General features: G+C 41.4%; 1 protein-coding gene across 1 annotated transcript; it reads right to left on the bottom strand.

Moving 5' to 3' along the window:
- Positions 1-5937: 5937 nt before the first annotated feature.
- Positions 5938-17558, bottom strand: LOC112217515 (E3 UFM1-protein ligase 1). Its single transcript, XM_024377842.2, has 19 exons — positions 17280-17558; positions 16650-16795; positions 16408-16436; positions 16191-16288; positions 15993-16107; positions 15687-15817; positions 15531-15589; positions 15188-15334; positions 14894-15069; positions 14562-14741; positions 14326-14452; positions 14032-14154; positions 12750-12870; positions 12259-12425; positions 11980-12110; positions 11776-11856; positions 10243-10328; positions 9932-10112; positions 5938-9679 (listed from the first exon to the last, which is right to left on the bottom strand). The coding sequence occupies exons 1-19, from the start codon at positions 17354-17356 to the stop codon at positions 9470-9472; spliced, it is 2385 nt and encodes a 794-aa protein (XP_024233610.1). The 5' UTR covers positions 17357-17558; the 3' UTR covers positions 5938-9469.
- Positions 17559-19637: the final 2079 nt, after the last annotated feature.

The raw sequence follows: 19637 nt of genomic DNA, 5'->3' as shown, positions 1-19637 counted from the left end.
TACAGTCTTTGTTTTTTACTTCTGGTTTACTTCTTTATGTCTCATGTTAGATTTCATGGAAGTTTTCTGCAATTATACAAATGTCATAAAGGCAGAGAAATGTCTCAAATGTTTGACTCAGAAACACACTCAGAGCTTTATAGAAAAATGGTTAAACAAATGTAAATTGCAGCAATCTATTTGTTTAGATGTTTTTCTCAACCTTGGCTTGAATCCTATTTGTGTACCATACACTTTAGAGACGTACGACACTGTGGATGAGTGACGATACACTCAGTATACCAAACATTGAGTTGCACCCCCATCTGCCCTCAGAACAGCTTCATTTCGTTGGGGCATTGACTCTACAAGGTGCCGAAAGCGTTCCACGGGGATGCTGGCTCCAATGCTTCCCACGGTTGTGTCAAGTTGGCTGGATGTCCTTGGATGGTGGACCATTCTTGATACAGACAGGAAACTGTTGAGCGTGAAAAACCCAGCAGTGTTGCAGTTCTTGACACAAACCGGTGCGCCTGACACCTACTACCATATAAGGCACTGCATCTCAGTGCTAGAGGCGTCACTACAGACCCAGGTTCGATTCCAGGCTGTATTACAACCGGACGTGATTGAGAGTTCCATAGTGCGGCGCACAATTGGCCTAACGTCGTTAGAGTTTGGCCAGGGTAGGCCGTCATTGTAAATAAGAATTTGTTCTTAACGGACTTGACTAGTTAAAAAAAGGTTAAATAAAAAATCTAATAAAACTACAATACGAATACGAATTGAATGGCATCAAACACATGGAAACCATCCATTACCAGTGCCTTGGTTCAAAAGCACTTACATCTTTTGTCTTCCCCATTCACCCTCTCAATGGCCCACCATACACAATGTCTCAATTGTCTCAAGGCTTAAATATCCTTCTTTAACCCGTCTCCTCCCCTTCACCTACACTGATTGAAGTGGGTTTAACAAGTGACATCAATAAGGGTTCATAGCTTTCACCTGGATTCACCTGGTCCGTTTGTCATGGAAATAGCTGGTGTTCTTAATGTTTTGTACACTCAGTGTGTTTCACATGCAGCAAGACTATTTTCTGTGTTTACCAGTTAAGGTTTTTCTAAAGGTTCGGGTTAATGAAGCACATCTCTGCATCACCCAGTGGTGTCCTTCATCAGGGACCGGACTTCCTGTCAGCCCCTCCACTGAGCGGCTACACACGTGTGAAACATTTCCGCTGTGCATTAACACATGATCTCACCATATGCTTATTTCATAAGTCTGCCTCCATCTTGGCTGTTGATATTAGCTACACACACGTCAATGTTGCATTTGTCACACCACTTATAAAACAGTGTTGAATATGGAAATGGTCATGGCCTATTACCAGTCATGCCTGATGCCTGGACTGTTTGAAAGTGTTTATGCATATGGTTCTGTTTGATATGCTAAGAGGTTTTAGTGGAATTCTCCGGATGTATTTATCTGGAATGGATAGTAATAGCTAAACAGCTAACTTGGTCAAATTAATTACAAAGCCATTTATTTTAATGTGAATTTAAAAGACACATACAATCAAAGGTAATCTCTAAAGATGTTTTTTTGGACAATTAACAGAGAGAGAGAGAACAAGGTGGCAGAGTGAGCAGACAGGTCCCAGGCAACATCATCTAAAACAGATGCTAGACTGAAAGGTCAAAAGGTTGATTTCCAATGTGGACATTTATCCTCAAAGAGACTTCTGCCTCTGTGGCCCTTTGCAGCCGGGTCAGGTCCATTTAGATAAAGATACATTCAAAAGAACACAGTTGGACCAAGGCGATTCTTCTCAGCTTGAAGAATATAAAGGATGGTTTTCTTAATCGGCTTCCTCCTTGGAATTCATTATTCTGCCAGCAGTGACTAATGAGTGTGCTTGGGGCTTTGAAGCTCACTTTAATCATAGCTCTGAGCACTATTACTAAGCAACAGCAACTTGGGGGTGTCTCAAGAGAAGGTGGATCTGGTATTGTTCAGGAAAAGGTGTCTTCTTCCTCTTGAGGAGCCTTGTGTTTATATAACATGCATTATATACTGAACAAAAATATAAACGCATGTAAAGTGTTGGTCCCATGTTTCATAAGCTGATATAAATGATCCCAAAGAATGTTTAATGTGCACAAAAAGCTTATTTCTCTCAAATTTTGTGCAGAAATTTGTATACATCCCTGTTAGTGAGCATTTCTTCTTTGCCAAGATAATCCATCCATCTGACAGGTGTGGATGATCAAGAAGCTGATTAAACAGCATGATCATTACACAGGTGCACCGGGTGCTGGGGACAATAAAAGGCCACTCTAAAATGTGCAGTTTTGTCACACAACACAATGGCAAAGATGTCTCGAGTTTTGAGGGAGTGTGCAATTGGCATGCTGACTGCAGGATTGTCCACCAGAGCTGATGCCAGAGAATTCAATTTATCATAAGCCACCTCCAACGTTGTTTTAGAGAATTTGTCAGTACATCCAACGAGCCTCACAACCGGAGACCAAATGTAACTATGCCAACCAAAGACCTCCACATCTGGCTTATTCACTTGCGGGATTGTCTGAAACCAGCCACCCGGACAACTGATGAAACTGTGGGTTTGCACAACCGAAGAATTTCTGCACAAACTGTCAGAAACCGTCTCAGGGAAGCTCATCTGTGTGCTCGTCGTCCTCACCAGGGTCTTGACCTGACTGCACTTCAGCATCGTAACCGACTTCAGTGGGCAAATGCTCACCATTGATGGCCACTGGCATGCTGGAGAAGTGCACTCTTCACAGATGAATCCCAGTTTCAACTGTACCGGGCAGATGGCAGACAGCATGTATGGCATAGTGTGGGCGAACGGTTTGCTGATCTCAATGTTGTGAACAGAGTGCCCCATGGTGGCAGTGGGATTATGGTATGGGCAGTTATAAGCTATGGACAACGAACACAATTGCATTTTATCAATGGCTATTTGAATGCACAGAAATACGGTGACAAGATCCTGAGGCCTATTGTCGTACCATTCATCCGCCACCATCGCCTCATGTTTCAGCATGATAATGCACGGCCCCATGATGCAAGGATCTGTACACAATTCTTGGAAGCTGAAAATATCCCAATATCCAGAAACTTTGCACAGCCTTTGGCGAGGAGTGGGACAACATTCCACAGACCACAATCATCAGCCTGATCAATTCTATGCGAAGGAGATGTGTCATGCTGCATGAGGCAAATGATGGTCACTAGATACTGACTCGTTTTCTGATCCACCCCCTACCTTTCTTACACAAATATGAAAATATAGATGGCATCATCATAAAACAATATCAATTTAGGTCATACCTTAAACTGAGATCTTAAAAATGTTCAGTGGGGCAAAAAAGTATTTAGTCAGCCACCAATTGTGCAAGTTCTCCCACTTAAAAAAGATGAGAGAGGCCTGTAATTTTCATCATAGGTACACTTCAACTATGACAGATAAAATGAGGAAATATCATTCAGAAAATCACGTTGTAGGATTTTTTATGAATTTATTTGCAAATTATGGTGGAAAATAAGTATTTGGTCAATAACAAAAGTTTATTTCAATACTTTGTTATATACCCTTTGGAGAACTTGCACAATTGGTGGCTGACTAAATAATTTTTTGCCCCACTGTAAGTGCCTACATCTGCTGTTTTCTCAAATCCAAATGTTTCAGTTGGGCAGTTAGTTCTTACAAGAACTCCCCAAGAACTAAGGAGGTTCCTTGATGAACCTCCTCGATGTTTAAAAAAAGTTATCTTTGACCAACAGGTGCATATCTGTATTCCCAGTTGTGAAATCCATAGATGAGGGCCTAATGAATTTACTTCAATTGACTGATTTCCTTATATAAACTGTAATTAAGTAAAATCATTGAAATTGTTGTATTTATATACATTTTTTTGTGTATAGCATTTGTTGTACACAGCACTCATGATATTCAATTAAAATGTCCAATAAATGGTATATGACCTGTGCCATGACCTGATTATTCTATGATGTTGCAGTTGCTGGCGTAGACTTTCTACGAGCCAAATACATCAAAAATATTTCCCGGAAATGGGTTTTGCTTGAAAAGTGCATTAGTGTTATCAGGTCAGCAGCAACAGCAGACAACCCATTGCCCATGTACCCCTTGAGTCATCCTGTCAGCTCTCGAGGTAATAAGTATTTTTATTATTTCAATTCATAGGATTCATATAATAAATCCCCACCGGCAATCTGATAGCATGTAAAAAATAAATCATGAGATAAAAACAAATCAATTAATATTAGATAGTAAATCTGTTGAACAATTCATCATATAGCCTCAGAAATAGTGACAAATGATTGATACACATTCATGGATGTAAAGGTTAAGAGTTGGCTAAGAGTTCAGAAATGTCCAGAGTGGACACCTTGGCCCTGTGGATTCTGGCTGTGGAGAGCTCCATAAATACAATTTCCTTAAATGTAAGCAGTCATTGTTGAAATGGTAACTGATGAGGTGGAATCCACTTTTGTACAAGTATTTTCTTAGCAGCTGTGGTTCCTGCCAACCACACTCTCCTTTGGCTTTCTGACAAGTGCAAATCAGTCATATCACAAAGCAACATCACTATTGTATCTAATGGCAGTATTTTTTCTATAAGTACAGAGATGACATAGTTGACTATTTAATGAAGCTGCCAGTTGAGGACTTGTGAGGCATCTGTTTCTCAAACTAGACACTCTAATGTACTTGTTCACTTGCTCAGTTGTGCACCGGGGCCTCCCACTCCTCTTTCTATTCTGGTTAGAGCCAATTTGTGCTGTTCTTTGAAGGGAGTAGTACACAGAGTTGTATGAGATCTTCAGTTTCTTGGCAATTTCTCGCATGGAATAGCCTTCATTTCTCAGAACAAGAATAGACTGACGAGTTTCAGAAGAAAGTTCTTCGTTTCTGGCCATTTTGAGCCTGTAATCGAACCCACAAATGCTGATGCTCCAGATACTCAACTAGCCTAAAGAAGGACAGTTTTATTGCTTCTTTAATCAGCACAACCGTTTTCAGATGTGCTAATATAATTGCAAAGGGGGTTTCTAATGCTCAATTATCCTTTTAAAATGATCAACTTGGATTAGCTAACACAACGTGCCAGTGGAACACAGGAGTGATAGTTGCTGATAACGGGCCTCTGTACGCCTATATAGATATTCCATTAAAAATCTGCCATTTCCAGCTACAATAGTCATTTACAACATTAACAATGACTAAACCGTATTTCTGATCAATTTGAAGTTATTTTAATGTACAAAAAAATGTGCTTTTCTTTCAAAGACAAGGACATTTTGAAGTGAGTTTGATCAAATATCCTGTTCTTGCTCCCGAAAAGAGATGGAGGTAGACAGGAGATGGACAGCATCTGAAAAGAGATGGACGGCCTCCGAGTGTGGCCCACTCACTTGACTAATACATTAGAGGCTAAAGATACAAAATCCACTGAAACCTTGGAACAAAAAATAAGACAGTTCACAGTCTCTTATTACTTTCATGCACATAACTCCTCCGGTTTCAGCTCTTGCTGGTTTCCATGGCAATCGCAGACATGTGCCTGTGGAGAGGCTTGTGTGTTGCATGTGTCCCTCCTGATCATTAGTGGAGCGCATGCGAGTCTACAGCATGTGAAAACCACCCAAGAGACAGACTCTTCCCCCATCGCTCTGTGTTGCCATAGTCAGTCAAGCACACGTGTAGCAGTCAGGTGTTAGACACACTGCATAACAGAAAATCTGATTCCACACATCTAAAATAACTACTGGGCAGACAACTACGGCATGATAGAAAATTAAATGCGTCTAGTCGGGCCTGGCACAGTTACTGCATAATCGTGTAACCGATGATTACGGATGACAAGTCATGAAAATAAAATAACCGTCATAACCGTTTTTTGTGTGTGTGTGTGTGGAAAGAACAGCTGACTGAAGACGGAACTCCTGAGCATTGGACTATTTACAAAGTGATGGAACTCTTGCTCATTGCTGACACAAGGTGTTGTAGCAAACAAGTCTTTGGTTGCCTAAGCAACGCCCCCCTTTCTGCAAAACATGCAGCCTGGAGCATTTGTTTTTAATAACGTGACCGTGGTCATTTAGCTGACCCAATAACCACCACCCAAAATTACATGACCATCACAGCTCTACGGTCAAGACACGGACCTTCCTAAAACCACAACAAGCATTTTATAATAAAATTGTTCTATTTAAGCAGTCTATATTAAATGTATCATTCAGCAAGCTATAGAATGTTGATTACTACCTTCCAGTTACATATCCTCTATGGCATTTCCTTTGAAAGCTGCAATTTCTTTCTCCATCCGACATGCAACCCAGACAATATTAATAATATTATATAATATTATCCAAGCCACTCAACATCTAAGCAGTTTATCACTCTTGACATGGGACATTGAAGGGGGATTTTTTTTTTTTTAATTTAGAAAATACTTTATATAATTCCAGTCTATTTTGCAGTTCAGTACTCACCTCTTACAAATGGTTATGATTATGATGTTGTGCTTTCGAATGTCATGGGGTAAAAGCATAATACAAGTTTCGTGTTTAGTTGTTCCCAGTGTTGTGCGTTACCAATGGAGAGTGCCAGTGTTCTAGGCATCTTTTGTTACAAGGGGAAAAAAATACCAAAGACACAGTAGTAGCATGGATGAAGCAGTGATTTAGGACTACTAAGGAGAAATATCTAGCTACTGTGAATTTTGAAGTGAAATAAGCAAAGATAGTTGCCACCTCAGAATTACCTTGCAAAACTATTCGGAGCCCTCACATAGTGTTACAAAGTGGGATTGAAATTGATTTGACATTTCTTTTGGGTCAACAATCTACACAAAATACTCTGTCAAAGCGGAAGCCAAATTATATGTATTTTAAAAGGATTAATGCAAATAAAATTTAGTCGTTGCACAACTATTCAGCTCCCTGAGTCCACCACACATGATAGAAACACCTTTGGCAGCAATTACATCTGTGTGTCTTTTCTGGGTAAGTCTCCTAAGCGCTTTGCACACCTGGATTGTGCAATATTTGCCTATTACTCCTTAAACAATTCTTCTAGCTCTGCCAAGATGCTGGGGATCATGGCTAGACAGCCGTTTTCAAGTCTTGCCATAGTATTTCAAGCAAATTTAAGTCAAAACTTGTGGCCACTTAAGAACATTCACCGTCGTATTGGTAAGCAACTACAGTATATATTTGGCCTTGTTGTCGGTTATTGTCCTGCTGAAAAGGTGAATTCCCCTACCAGTGGCTGGTGTAAAGCAGACTGAAAAAGGTTTCAGGATTTTGCCTGTGCTTAGCCCTATCCCATTTCTTTTTATAAAGAAAAACTACCCAGTATTGGCCAATGTCAAGCATACCCATAACATGATACAGCCACCACCATGCTTGAAAATGAGGCAATTAGTCAGTGATGTTTCGGGATTTGCCCCACACATAGGGCTTTGCATTATTACTTTTGTGCCTTGTTGCATACAATTTTTTTTTCCTTTGAATACTTTTTATATTTGTGTTCTTTTCCCTCTGTCATTTAGTATATTAATGTGTAGTCACTACAATGCTGTTGATCCCTCAGTTCTCTCCCATCACAGCCATTGAACTCTGTAGCTGTTTTAAAATCACCAATGGTTATCTTTGTGCCTGGGTGGTTAAATACATCACCCACAGCATAATTATTAACTTGCTTAAAGATATATTCAATGTTATTGTCACCCATCTACCGATCACTGCCATTTTTATGAGGCTTTCGAAAAGCTCCTTGGTCTTTGAATTTCAGGCACTGATTAAATTACAATACCTGACTGAGGGACCTTACAGATGTATTTATGTGGGACAGAGGAAGGATAAATCTTCAAAAATCATAACAAATCACATAAGTTACAAAGGGATTGACAAGGAAAATTTTACTCCTGAACTAATTTAGGCTTGCCTAAACAAAAAGGGGCTGAATATATATGCAACGACTATATAGACATGTACACACTTTTGTATTTTTTATTTTAAATTATCTATAAAACATTCGATAGAGAATATTTTGTGTATATTGTTGACAAAAAAATTGCCATTAAATCCATTTTAAACCCCCTTTGCGATAATAAAATGTGAACAAATCCAAAGGGGCTGAATACTTTTGGAATTTACTACCAATAACTTAAAATAACAGGACCATTTACAACTCTACCACATACAGTATTTCATATTTTTTTCTAGATTTCTGGTCATTCATTGGCCGTGTTCGAGAACATCAAATCTGCATTGTGGGGAAATTGTGACTGACTGATCTACAAATATACTGAACAAAAATATAAACGCAACATTGAACAATTTCAAATTTGAGTTACAGTTCATAAGAAAATCAGTCAATTGAAATAAATTCATTAGGCCCTAATCTATGGATTTCACTTGACTGGGAATACAGATACCTTACAAAAATGCTAGGCGCCTGGATCAGAAAAACAGTACGACATCTCCTTCGCATAGAGTTGATCAGGCTGTTGATTGCGGCCTGTGGAATGTTGTCCCACTCCTCGCCAAAGGCTGTGCGAAGTAGCCGGATATTGGCAAGGAACTGGAACATGGGGTCATACACATTTATCCAGAGCATCACAAACATGCTCAATGGGTGACATGTCTGGTGAGTATGCAGGCCAGGGAAGAATTTTGACATTTTCAGCTTCCAGGAATTGTGTACAGATCCTTGGGACATGAGCCTCTGCATTGTCATGCTGAAACACGAGGTGATGGCGACTGGCTCGGCAATGTGCCCCAGTATCTCACCATGGTATCTCTGTGCATACAAATAGCCATCGATAAAATGCAATTATGTTTGTTGTCCATAGCTTATGCCTGCCCATACCATAACCCCACCATGGGGCACTTTGTTCACAACGGTGACATCAGCAAACCGCTCTCCCACACATGGTCTGCAGTTGAGGCCGGTTGCCATATTCTCACAAACTATGAACAAGGTGGCTTATGGTAGAGAAATGAACATTCAATGCTTTGGCAACAGCTGTGGTGGACATTCCTACAGTCAGCATGCTACTTGCATGCTCCCTAAAAACTTGAGACATCTGTGGCATTGTGTTTTGTGACAAAATATTTGGGTGGCCTTTTGTCACCAACACACAGTACACCTGTATAATGATCATGCTGTTTAATCAGCTTCTTGATATGCCACACTTCTCAGGTGGATATAATATCTTGGCAAAGAAAAAATGTGTGTAAAATTTGAGCTAAATAAGTGTTGTGCCTATGGAACATTTCTGGGATATTTTATTTCAGTTCACGAAACATGGGACCAACACTTTACATGTTGTGTTTTATATGTTTTGTTCAGTGTAATACTGAGAAGCTAGGCGATTTATAAAATCAGAGAGCTGGCAGTTGCCAACTTCAAAGCAGTCAAAGTTGTTATTCACTCTTCAGTCCCAGACATCTTCTTCTGAGAGAGGACCAGATCCTTTACCTCGCTGGTCAGGGAAACCAGCTCTTTCCGGATGGCCTCTGCCTCATCCCCCGCCTCTGGGTTCTCTCCTTCCCCCTGCTCCTGCTTCTTTCCCTGGCTCTGGCTCACTAACTGCTTAACCACCAGGGCCTGGTAGCCTGTCAGCAGCCTGTGCTGCTCCTGAAACAACAACAACCACACTCATACAAAACCTTTAGTATGAAGTAAAACTGTCAATTGTAACAGGTCCAAACTTGAGTGCTGCATGAACAAAATACCACCATACAAAAGTGTGTCTCATAGACCTAACATAAAATATCCCAAATACTTACAAGGTGGCAAAAGGACACATCACTAACTATTTCTAGTGTAATAACACTAGCAATATAGCTATATTATAAATGAGAACCAGGAAGAGAGGGGAGGCAGTACCTCAGAGATGCGGCCCACCAGAGTGCCTATGATCTGGGGGACACAGCGTCCGGGGGCGTGCAGCATGCAGTGGGTGCTGGCCTGGAAGAGCAGCACGCTGGTCAGGTGGAGAATCAGGGCTGGGTCCTCAGTGTCCTTCAGCTGCTCTATCAGAGCCTGCCGGTGCAGGAACAGGGCCTGTCTAGAGGACAAGAACACACGTCAGCCAAGAATGTGTGGCACCTCCAGTCCAGTCCAGGTTTATCGACAGCAGAGTAAATGCTTGGACTTCATTTTAGGAAAGTCTAAAGCAGGATGATACTGGTTTTTACCTTTCTCTTTTCTTATCTCCCTTCTTCAGCATGAATCCACACACCTCAACCGCAGTTTCTATGTTGGTTAGAAAATCTTCAATCGTCTGAAGAAAACATCAATAGTGTTAGAAAACGTTTCCATACATACATGAATCAGAACAATCTCAAACATTTATGCTTTATACTAACATCTGCAATAATGTAAACCTCAAACTATTACCTTCTGTATGTTCATTTTACATACACCTTAGCCAAATACATTTAAACTCAGTTTCACAATTCCTGACATTTAATCCTGGTAAAAATTCCATCTTAGGTCAGTTAGGATCACCACTTCATTTTAAGAATGTGAAATGTCAGAATAATAGTAGAGAGAATGATTTCAGCTTTTATTTCTTTCATCACATTCCCAGTGGGTCAGAAGTGTATATATACTCAATTAGTATTTGGGACAACTGCCTTTAAATTGTTTAACTTTGGTCAAACGTTTTGGGTAGCCTTCCACAAGCTTCCCACAATAAGTAGGGTGAATTTTGGCCCATTCCTCCTGACAGAGCTGGTGTAACTGAGTCAGGTTTGTAGGCCTCCTTGCTCGCACACACCTTTTCAGTTCTGCCCACATATTTTCTATGGGATTGAGGTCAGGGCTTTGTGATGGCCACTCCAATACCTTGACTTTGTTGTCCTTAAGCCATTTTGCCACAACTTTGGAAGTATGCTTGGGGTCATTGTCCATTTGGAAGACCCATTTGCGACCAAGCTTTAACTTCCTGACTGATGTCTTGAGCTGTTGCTTCAATATATCCACGTAATTTTCCTACCTCATGATTCTATTTTGTGAAGTGCACCAGTCCCTCCTGCAGCAAAGCAAGATCTCTGTCCCCATGTGCAGTTGCAAACCGTAGTCTGGCTTTTTAATGGCGGTTTTGGAGCAGAGGCTTCTTCCTTGCTGAGCGGCCCTTCAGTTAATGTCGATATAGGACCCGTTTTACTGTGGATATAGATACTTTTGTACCGGTTTAATCCAGCATCTTCACAGGGTCCTTTGCTGTTGTTCTGGGATCGATTTGCACTTTTCGCACCAAAGTACGTTCATCTCTAGGAGACAGAACGAGTCTCCTTCCTGAGCGGTATGACGGCTGCGTGGTCCCATGGTGTTTATACTTGCGTACTATTGTTTGTACAGATGAATGTGGTACCTTCAGGCATTTGGAAATTGCTCCCAAGGATGAACCAGACATGTGGTCTACAATTTTTTTTCTGAGGTAGGTCTTGGCTGATTTCTTTTGATTTTCCCATGATCTCAAGCAAAGAGGCACTGAGTTTGAAGGTAGGCCTTGAAATACATCCAATTGACTAAAATGATGTCAATCAGAAGCTTCTAAAGCCATGACAATAATCTGTCTGTAAACAATTGTTGGAAAAATTACTTGTCCTAACCAACTTGCCAAAACTATAGTTTGTTAACAAGAAATGTGTAGAGTGGTTGAAAAACGAGTTAATGACCCCAACCTAAGTGTATGTAAACTTCCGAATTCAACTGTAACTGACCTTTCCATTGAGACTGTTGTGCACCTTCATAAGAGGTCCTTTGGTTTCCTCTGGTAATTTCCCTAATATCTTCACTCTCACCTAAAGAGAGATAGTGATTTATGGGAATGTACAGTACACATTCACAAAGCCTAACTGAATAACACAACCCAAACTAACAGGAATGAGCAGGTACGGAATGAGAAGGCTGAGACGAGAACTAACTTCGTTGGTGATAGAGCTGGGATTCTCTGCGGACATCATCAATTCAGCCGCCATGAAATTCACCAGGATGTTGGTGACGTCTGTGCACACAGTCTTCAGGACGTGCTTGGCAATGAGGACCTGAGTCTCATCTGCGGGGGTCAAATATCTCAGTTGATGTTCATTCTGGGATGATATGTTTTATGTTTAATGTGGATGATAGGTTTTATGTTTAATGTGTTGGTGGTGAGGACAACCTCTACTTCTGGGGGGAGGGGGGGGTCAAATAAAGCAGTTTACCAGAGAAGAGCTTAGTCCCTTTCTCAAAAAGTCTGATGTTGTTGTACAGGTTGGAGAGCTCCTCCTGGAAGTCTTTCACACTTCTCTTCTTGGTCACCCCAGTCGTGGAGACAGTGGAGGACATGAACACAGTCCGAACCACCTCCTGGTAGGTCTTTGTCAAAGGCCTGCAGAGAGTAAGACTCTTACATGTTGAAAAATGTTTTTAATTTATTTTTTACATTATTTAACTAGGCAAGTCAGTTAAGAACAAATTCTCATTTACAATGACGGCCTAACGGGGAACAGTGGGTTAACTGCCTTGTTCAGGGGCAGAAGGACAGATTTTTTACATTGTCAGCTCGGGGATTCGATCTAGCAACCTTTCGGTTACGGCCCAACGCTCTATCCACTAGGCTACCTGCCGCCATTGATACACAATGTTCCTTTTGTCTGTGGAGCGTGGGGGTAAATCCATTGTGCTCCAAAGTGATTTTGACTGGGACCCTTACCTTACTAAATGTTCTGCCAACTCGGAGAGGATTTCTTCAGGGCAGTCGCACACTTGCCCTTCTAGGACAGCTGCGATTTCCTCCAGGGACATGAAGGGGACTTCAGTCGGTTTGTTACGATCTGCAAAAGAGTAAAAAGAAAATATAATTGGTCTCATGGGGTTACCTTTGTCTTACGCTAATAGACTTAGGCACCCAGGGGAGCCATCTCTTCCAACACAACCGGTAACGCGTTGCTACGTAGAACTGCCTCACCGAACAAACAATGTAATAGTGTACATTCATTGAAATAAGGTTTTACTGTGCTACATAGTGAATTCCGTATGGAAGAGGCTACATAATGACCGTAGTCATACTGTTAGAGCCATTTTGTATGTGGAAAGAAAATGTATTAGAAGATATTTGGTTGATTTGTAATTGAATAGAAATGCTTGTCATGGGAAACTCCCTTATTGTTATGACACCTAGTGTCCTATTGTGGGTTTCCCTGTAGAAAAGCATATAAAGGGGTTATGGGGAAAGCTGGCATCAGGAACAATAATTAGGACAGGTGTGCAGCCCCATAGAGAATGACAGAGGACTAGTGGCCAAAATGCCATTTTAGCATGTGCATTGAGCGCTCCCACCATTTTCATGTAGTCAACTGGGTGGGACTCCTGATGACCCTATTGGAGTCATGTCCAACCGGGCCATCAGGAGGGATCAGCCAATCGTGAAGATGGAGATTGCCTCAAAAAGGCACTTGCCCGTGCCCTCACAGATGCCATAATGGAAACAAATATAGGCATAATTGGAATCTGTGTGGCAACTCTGGACAATGTCATTGTGAGTAATAAATATAATTTAACTGCAATCAAGAACTCTTTAGTATCATCTATGGATACGAGTATAACCAAGTCTGTATTTGGCGTGTAAGGAAGTGGGCTTTTTGAACCGTCGCCACCACATTAGTAAAATACTTTCTAGATACAGGGACGGTATCGAAATGTAAATATGGACAACACAACGTAAGAACATTCATCTGAAAATCTTTGCGCTGCATTGAATCGAATTGGAACTTTGCTGAACAACAGAATGCAGAGCTTGGATTGCAGTAGAGAGAGGCTTCGTGGCAAGTATTAAATGCACTGCCTATTGATCAATCTCATTGTGAGTAATAAATACATCTGCAATCAAGAACCGTCAAGTATCATCTATGGAAACGCAAATAACAAAGTCTGTATTTGGCGTCTAAGGAAGTGGCCTTCTTTTTAACTCTAGGAACCTTAGCCACTACAAATACTTTGTGGGGTGACTGCCGCCTCCTCGTCACTGTCGTCGTCCCTCCTGCCCTTCTTCTTGGTTTTGCGTATCCTGACCTCTCTGGCATTGCATCCTCCACCACCTCCTTTACAGCCACTGCCCTCTAGGAAGCAAAACAAGAACAGTCAACCAATGAAATAATAACAGGGAACTTCAACAGGGATCAAATCTCAAACCACCCGGCAGGAAATACTTAGGCTGAAAAGAGTTTACAGCCCATGTCTAGTTGATAACCTAACAGACATTTTAGGGATTACAAAGAGGCCTGTACTACCTGTAGTCTTTTTCCTCCTCTCCGCCTCCCTTTTTTCCTTTTTGGAAGGTGCGGTGTTTTCTGTCATCATATAGCCTTGCTTGAGATCGTCTTCCGTTATCAGGAAAACAGGGTTGTTCTTGACTTCCTGAAAGAGAACAGCATTGAATTGATGGAGAGGAGACAGCTATATGTCCCTATCAAAAGACAATCCCAGTTTTGGCCCATCAGGCAACTTCATGACAGGTGTGTTTTACCTTAAGGGCTTTATGCTGCATGGCCTCATTAAAGAGAGAGAGACAGTTGCTGATGAACTTCTCGCTGACCACCACAGTGTCGCCCAGGATCCTGGCAGTTGACTGCACGTTGGTCTTTCTCATGGCCTCGTTGATTATAATGCCAACATCCTCCATGGACAGACAGCTGGGCAGAATGGGCTACATGTCAAAAGTGAGAGAGCACATCAGATACTTAAAGTGAGCAAGGCTGAGTAACTCAAGTGAAGATTATTATATTAAAGCAAAGACATTTTGCAATATATTAATTGGTGCTTTGGCAGAAAATGAAGTACAGGAAGGTTTGTATGGACCTGCACATCTGTCCATGTGGCAGAGTTGACAGCCTCCTCCACGGAGGCCTCCACCTGTTCTACTAGGGCCTGGCCAACACAGGCCGCCCTGAGGAACAGCAGCTTGCTGGACTTGAAACGTTTCCTGATATAGCTCACTGGGTCAGGGATGCCAAGTCTGATCAAGGCATCAAACTCTGCGTGGCGGGAACAGAGGGAATGTTTTAGGGTACAATTAACATTTTAGGCAGACCTACAGTACGGAAATGACAAAAAAAAAATATTGCAACCAATAATCTTAGTAGGTTAGAGGACCTAAGTATCCGTTCTGCTTGAGGAAGGAGTCCACCCAGGTGTTCTGTGTTTTGGAGTAGATGTCAGGGATGTACACAGCCTTGTCCTGCCGGCCCCCCACCACAGTGCCTTTCAGACGGCCAGTATTCACCAGCTCCTCCAAAACAGCTGGGCAACAACGGACCAAGATGAATTTAGTTGAACGACAGCGTGACATAAGTGCATGTTTGATTAGGCCTACTCCAAACATTGGTTGATCTGTGTATTCATATACAGTACAAACCATTATACACATCGTATAGTGCTGACAATATTCTAACAGCGGGGTTTGAATTTTAACACAACAGAAAGAATAGCTACTTACAGTAGAGAAGATGTTCCTGAAAACCATAGACGCCAATCACGTTACTGACTGGTGTTGGCCTACACAAGGAGATCAAATTCATTCATTATTAGGAGCAGGGAGGGAAGACAGTATTGGATTAAAAGCAAGGGAAGAAAGGATTTGGATTAAACCTACCGAGTCACTGCACTAAAAAGCCCACGGATGCGAGCTCTGTGGCGAGACACGAACGCAGGGGTGAATAAGACTCCCCTGTTGTACTCATCCATCTGGCCTTGGATGACTTTCCCAAGGCGCTTCGACAGCTCCTAGGATACAAAGTGGTTAACAGATAATATCTATGTACAGGTCCACAAATGCACCTCAAGCTGAAAGCCCAAGCCAAAAGCCCAAGCACAGATACACTACTGAAAGGATACATTATTAATTGCACATAGTTTGAGGACGGTATTGGTAAAGATACAGAGGTGGCTCATTACTCACCTCAGTCAGAAAATCCCCCGGAAGGTCATAGTTTTTACATAGTTCTGGGATGTTCACCAAGCCAGCTTCTTGTAGTTTATCGTTCACCTCCTCAGACACACGATTCAGATAGTTTCTAGAAGAAATCAGAACAAATCTGTTACCCTAGTAGTTGACAGTACAACAATGAAAAACACATGTGGAAAAAGTCCTACTTACTCGTCGATAAGCTGCCCCAGCACCAGTTGAACACTTTTATCAGATCTTGCAATGTCATTTGCTCTGGCCTCAACATGAACCCAATCAACATTGATAATCTGTATACAAAAAAATTAATTATATATATATATAAAAAGTGTCTTTAGACAATATGGTAAGTGAAATAAAACAACTACAGTGCTGCACACTAGCAGAAGGAATAAGTAGTAATGCACACCTTTTGTAGGTCCACAATGTTGACCCGACCTTTGGAAAGCAAAAACACAAGATTAAAAAAAAAAAAAAAAAAAAAAAAAACACATCACCATATTTTCCATACATTTTTGTCCATGTCAATTAATGCAGGTGTATGATACCCCTTGAACATCTATGCAGCCATGACCTGAGATGAATGAGTGCAACACTTGTTTGAAGACTGAGGCATTGGAATCAGAAGGTGGACTCTAGGAGCCAACTGACCTCCATGGATGTAGAGCTCATCCCGTATCTCCCTACTGATCTGGGATGGGGTGATGTACTCCTTGCCATCAAGTGTGTGTACCACATCCAACTTCTTCTCTGCAACCAGCTTGGCAACGATTTCAATGCAGTTTCTCTCTGACAACCTGGGAAGGATTTCCAGTAGAAAAGGCATTTACACACAGAGACCCTAGAAATCAGTTCTATATCTAATTCTACCAATTTAAAAGGTATTTGGGTCCCCTGATACAGCGTATCAATGGCTTGCTCTAGCAGCAGTTTCCCAAAAGCCCAGGTTATGTTATGGTTTGGAAACTGTGGTAATACAAGATTAGTCCAGCTAAAAAAACACTGCTGCAGGAAGCCCCCTTTCTGGCACAGATAGCTAGCGACTAGTATAGCTGTCCTGTCTAAGTTGGTTCAGCCAGCAGTTCAGCCCACCATAGCTAACGTTAGATCCTAATCCTTAGCTAGCTAAAGTAGTTCATTTGCTAGTTTCACGTTAATATGTTAGCAGTCAATACGCATTGTTGTGCTTAGCGATTTAGCTAGTCAACAATGGATTTAGCTAGCCAAATAGCTAGGACTGTGGTTATAGATAGCTATTTGGCACTAGCCAGCTGGCATTACCTCTGCACTGTGTCAGCAAACTGTGCTCTCTGAAAATCCGCTGCCAGACGTCTGATTTCTTCCCAGGCAGCTGCCATCGTATTTGTTGGCTTCTCAAACTGTTCGAAGTTATAACTGTTTTCGTACAGCTTTGCATGGAGGTAAACTTCAGCTCTTTGACTAATGTTATATTACCACTACTAGCTAAAACATGTTGTACAAAGTACAGCTAGCAGGCTAGTGAGCCACAAAAGCCACACGTCAACATAACCATAACGTCGTACGGAAAGCATGGGAGTCCAAAAAACACCACCATTTATTCCACCCCTTTTTCCCGCCACACCTCCTCCTTCCTTGCTCGTGACGTCACGGAATTCAATTCAGTAGCATCATCATCTGACAGCTGCACAACACATCTTTGGGAAAACATCAAACACACATTATAGTCACACAAAAACACAATTCTAGTTTGTGAATTTCACTGATTCACACACATTTATTATCAAAATAGCCTAATTTCATAAAAACTGCTTGAGAGTGGGAAATCAAATCAAATTTTATTGTCACATACACATAGTTAGCAGATGTTAATGTGAGTGTAGCGAAATGCTTGTGCTTCTAGTTCCGACTATGCAGTAATATCTAACAAGTAATCTAACAAATTCACAACTACCTTATACACACAAATGTAAAGGGATGAATAAAAATATGTACATATAAATATATGGATGAGCGGATGGCGTGCGGCATAGGCAAGTTCTTTTATTTTACCTTTATTTAACTAGGCAAGTCAGTTAAGAACAAATTCTTATTTTCAATGATGGCCTGGGAACAGTGGGTTAACTGCCTGTTCAGGGGCAGAACGACAGATTTGTACCTTGTCAGCTCGGGGATTTGAACTTGAAAGCTTCCGGTTACTAGTCCAACGCTCTTACCACTAGGAATACAGTATACACATATGAGATGAGTAACACAGGATATGTAAACATTATTAAAGTGCCGTTATTTAAAGTGACTAGTGATACCTTTATTAAGTCCATTATTTAAGTGGCCAGAGATTTGAGTCTGTATGTTGGCAGCGGCCTCTCTATGTTAGTGATGGCTGTTTAACAGTCTGGTGGCCTTGATAGAAGCTGTTTTTCAGTCTCTCAGTCCCAGCTTTGATGCACCTGTAGTGACCTCGCCTTCTGGATGATAGCGGGGTGAAAATGCAGTGGCTCGGGTGGTTGTTGTCTTTGATGATCTTTTTGGCCTTCCTGTGACATCGGGTGCTGTAGGTGTCCTGGAGGGCAGGTAGTTTGCCCCAGGTGATGCGTTGTGCAGACCCTCTGGAGAGCCTTGCGGTTGAAGGTGGACCATTTCAGTTTGTCTGTGATGTTTACGCCGAGGAACTTAAAACGTTCCACCTTCTCCACTACTGTCCCGTCAATGTGGATGGGGTGGTGCTCCCTCTGCTGTTTCCTGAAGTCCACGATCATCTTATTTGTTTTGTTGACGTTGAGTGAGAGGTTGTTTTCCTGACACCACACTACGAGGGCCCTCACCTCCTCCCTGTAAGCCGCCTCATCGTTGTTGGTAAATCAGGCCTACCACTGTGGTGTCGTCTGCAAACTTGATGATTGAGTTGGAAGCGTGAATGGCCACGCAGTCGTGGGTGAACAGGGAGTACAGGAGAGGGCTGAGAACGCACCCTTGTGGGGCCCCAATGTTGAGGAACAGCGGGGTGGAGATGTTGTTTCCTAACTTCACCACCTGGAGGTGGCCCGTCAGAAAGTCCAGCAAATGCAAGCTTTCTACAAAAGCTTTCTACAAATTTGATTATCCATTGTTGTAAATTGCTCACTGGAAACCAGCCTATGAAACAAATTGGCTTATTGAAAGACTAAATGAATTACTTCTATGCAATGGTGTATCCTACACTATTAGAAACAAATGCATGGTGGAAAAAGTACTCAATTCTCCTACTTGAGTAAAAGTAAAGATACCTTGATAGAAAATGACTCAATTAAAAGTGAAAATCATCCAGCAAAATACTACCTGAGTAAAAATCTAATAGTATTTGGCTTTAAATATACTTAAGTATCAAAAGTAAATGTAGTTGCTAAAATGTACTTAAGTATCAAAAGTAAAAATAATGACGAATTCCAAAGATAGCCAGGGTCACACTTCAACTCTCAGACATAATTTACAAACAAAGCATGTGTTTAGTGAGTCCGCCAGATCAGAAGCAGTAGGGATGTTCTCTTGTTACTAGTGCAATTTGGACAATTTTCTGTCCTGCTAAGCATTCAAAATGTTATAATTACTTTTGGGTGTCAGGGAAAATGTATGGAGTAAAAAGTACATCATTTTCTTTAGGAATGTAGTGAAGTAAAATTA

This window comes from Oncorhynchus tshawytscha, linkage group LG18 (assembly GCF_018296145.1).
Source record: "Oncorhynchus tshawytscha isolate Ot180627B linkage group LG18, Otsh_v2.0, whole genome shotgun sequence".
In the NCBI taxonomy this organism is placed as follows: domain Eukaryota; kingdom Metazoa; phylum Chordata; class Actinopteri; order Salmoniformes; family Salmonidae; genus Oncorhynchus; species Oncorhynchus tshawytscha.
The sequence above is the reverse complement of the archived record's forward strand: the minus strand, read 5'-3'. Positions and strand labels throughout refer to the sequence as shown.